General features: G+C 34.1%; 1 protein-coding gene across 1 annotated transcript; it reads left to right on the top strand.

Annotated features, from left to right (window-relative positions):
* The first annotated feature begins 588 nt into the window (after positions 1-588).
* On the top strand, positions 589-2235 carry LOC111991086 (feruloyl CoA ortho-hydroxylase F6H1-3). Its single transcript, XM_024022868.2, has 2 exons — positions 589-1196; positions 1551-2235. Exons 1-2 carry the CDS (start codon positions 592-594, stop codon positions 2119-2121), a joined length of 1176 nt encoding a protein of 391 aa, XP_023878636.2. The 5' UTR covers positions 589-591; the 3' UTR covers positions 2122-2235.
* The last annotated feature ends 413 nt before the right edge of the window (positions 2236-2648 follow it).

The following is a 2648-nucleotide window of genomic DNA, read 5'->3' as shown; positions in this document are numbered from 1 at the left end:
ATGTTATGTTCAAAACATTTTCACAACATTTTCACAACAAATTATAGATGATTAGTTGTTATTAGTTCAAATTTGAATCTAACACTAAGATTACTTTTTTGCTTCAACAATAACAACTTACCACATAAAATTTGTTGTAAAAATATTTTAAAAATAGTGCAGACATATCATTTCTCAAATAATAAAGCAAGTTGAGAAATGAAAATTTTGAATTGTGTTAAGAAATGACGTTAGGAGCAAGTTTCGATATTTTTGAACTTGTCATTAGCCCAAATCTCACAAATAGTTTTAATATTTTACCCCTAAAAATAAACTATTCTATCAAAATTTCAAGCGAATGGTAAAAGAAATATATAAATTTCTTTAACATCTTAATTGAAAAGTCAAAGTAAAACAAATCACATTATTCCTGTATTTAGCAGAATGAAGCAACACTCCAATATCAATTCCTTCTCAAAGACCCTTTTTTCGACTTTGCGGGCCATGGCTCTCTGACCGGTAAACACATTGAGTTAGTGAGGCATATATTAAATAAATAGAAATTAACCTTAAAATTCTTGAGACAGTGCTATATAAATAGGTGCGAATACCATGCAAATTGCACCACCAACACCAACACCAAACATCTTAGTTTCAACTTCAAGCCATTTGCTAAATACTAAGCTCTCTCTTTATTCCTTTCTTGTAAGAATGGATCCAATAGTTGCAACACCTATCAGTGAGTCCTCTAATATCACTGACTTTGTCATAACAAATCGCAATGGAGTAAAGGGTCTCTCAGAAATGGGACTCAAAACCCTCCCTAAGCAATATATCCAACCTGTAGAAGAAAGGATCACAGTGAGCAACATCTTGCCTCAAGAGTCTATACCCATCATTGATATGTCAAACTGGGACGAACAAAAAGTCTCAGAATCAATCTGTGATGCTGCAGAAAAGTGGGGTTTCTTTCAGATTATCAACCATGGAGTGCCCATTGAAGTGCTGGAGAATGTGAAGGACGCAACACATAGGTTCTTCAATTTGCCAGCTGAGGAGAAGAGGAAGTTTTCAAAAGAAAACTCACCTTCCAACAGCGTGCGGTTTGGCACAAGCTTTAGTCCTGAAGCAGAGAAGGCTCTTGAATGGAAAGATTACCTGAGCATGTTTTATGTGTCCGAGGAAGAGGCCTATGCATTGTGGCCTTCTGCGTGCAAGTAACAGAGCTTAACTTTGCTCAATTTTGTTTACACAACAAATACATGACATATAATATAGATGCAATGCTTGTGTACGTACGTACATGCATATATAATTCACTAAATGGGCTAAGTTCAAGTTTTATCTGGTTTAACTCAATATGACGATATAACAAGCCATAACTTTTAATTACATCTCATTATATCGTTTCAATCAATAGTGATCTCATCATAATATATATATATATATATATATTTCTATTTTTATTATTAAAAAAAATTTAGTATCATAAAACATAATTTTGTGGACCAAATAGTATATGCTCATGTATATATATAGTTTTTGGTAGACTAATTGTTGTTTGCTTTTAGGGATCAAGTTCTGGAATATATGAGGGGGTCTGAACCAGTTATCCAAAGGCTATTAGAGGCATTAATGAAGAGGATAAATGTGAAGGAAATTGATGAGACAAAAAAATCTCTCTTAATGGGTTCAAAGAGGATTAACCTTAACTATTATCCTATATGTCCTAACCCTGAGCTCACTGTGGGAATAGGTCGTCATTCTGACGTGTCAACCCTTACTATCCTCCTTCAAGATGATATTGGTGGACTCTATGTGCGAGGAAACAATGATAGTTGGGTTCATGTTCCACCTATAAGCGGCTCCCTTGTGATCAATGTTGGCGATGCACTACAAATAATGAGCAATGGTCGGTACAAGAGCATTGAGCACCGTGTGGTTGCCAATGGAAGCAAGAATAGGATTTCGGTTCCTATTTTTGTTAATCCTAGGCCAGATGACATGATTGGTCCTTTCCCAGAAGTGCTTGCAGGGGGTGAAGAAGCATTATATAAGCAAGTTCTGTATTCAAATTATGTGAGACATTTCTTCAAGAAGGCTCATGATGGGAAGAAAACAATTGAATTTGCAAAAATATGATATGTATTCTAAGGTGTGTTGTCACTACAACACCGATTAGTGTTGTCACTACAAGTATGTTATGTTCTATTGTAATGGAAATAATTTTTATGAAATAAAACTCAATTTGAAATCTGTTTCAAGATAATAGAAGTCAGTCAATTCTTTATCCAATTATTTTACTTTTTACAAAAAAGAGTTTACACTTTATTTTTAAACGTGGCAGCGACATTGTTTGCATATATGTCTGTTTGACGCACTGGAATTCATGACAGGTTAAAAAGATTGATGAAATTAAAAAGATTTCTCTTATATATTGGGTTCAATAAGCTTCAAAATAACTTACTTGTTCCCTCATATTGTCCAAAAATTGCTAGAACACTGCACCTTGTTTTAAGTGATAATCCAACGGTAATGGTATTATTTATGTTACTTCATATTTGTGATTTAAACTACTGTATCCTCTCCGACCATCTATACTTCTCAAAAAACAAAAACAAAAAAACACAATGCGCCTGTAAATGATCCTACAGGGTCCATTTTGACCC

The sequence above is a fragment of the Quercus suber genome, unplaced genomic scaffold (genome assembly GCF_002906115.3).
Source record: "Quercus suber isolate HL8 unplaced genomic scaffold, Cork oak 2.0 scaffold_192, whole genome shotgun sequence".
In the NCBI taxonomy this organism is placed as follows: Eukaryota; Viridiplantae; Streptophyta; class Magnoliopsida; order Fagales; family Fagaceae; genus Quercus; species Quercus suber.
The sequence above is the reverse complement of the archived record's forward strand: the minus strand, read 5'-3'. Positions and strand labels throughout refer to the sequence as shown.

Excerpts from the sequence above, each read along its gene's own strand:
- LOC111991086 (XM_024022868.2), top strand. The coding sequence starts at position 592 with ATGCAAATTGCACCACCAACACCAACACCAAACATCTTAGTTTCAACT. Across the intron at positions 1,197-1,550 it reads TTGTGGCCTTCTGCGTGCAA|GGATCAAGTTCTGGAATATA; the intron begins GTAACAGAGCTT and ends GTTTGCTTTTAG.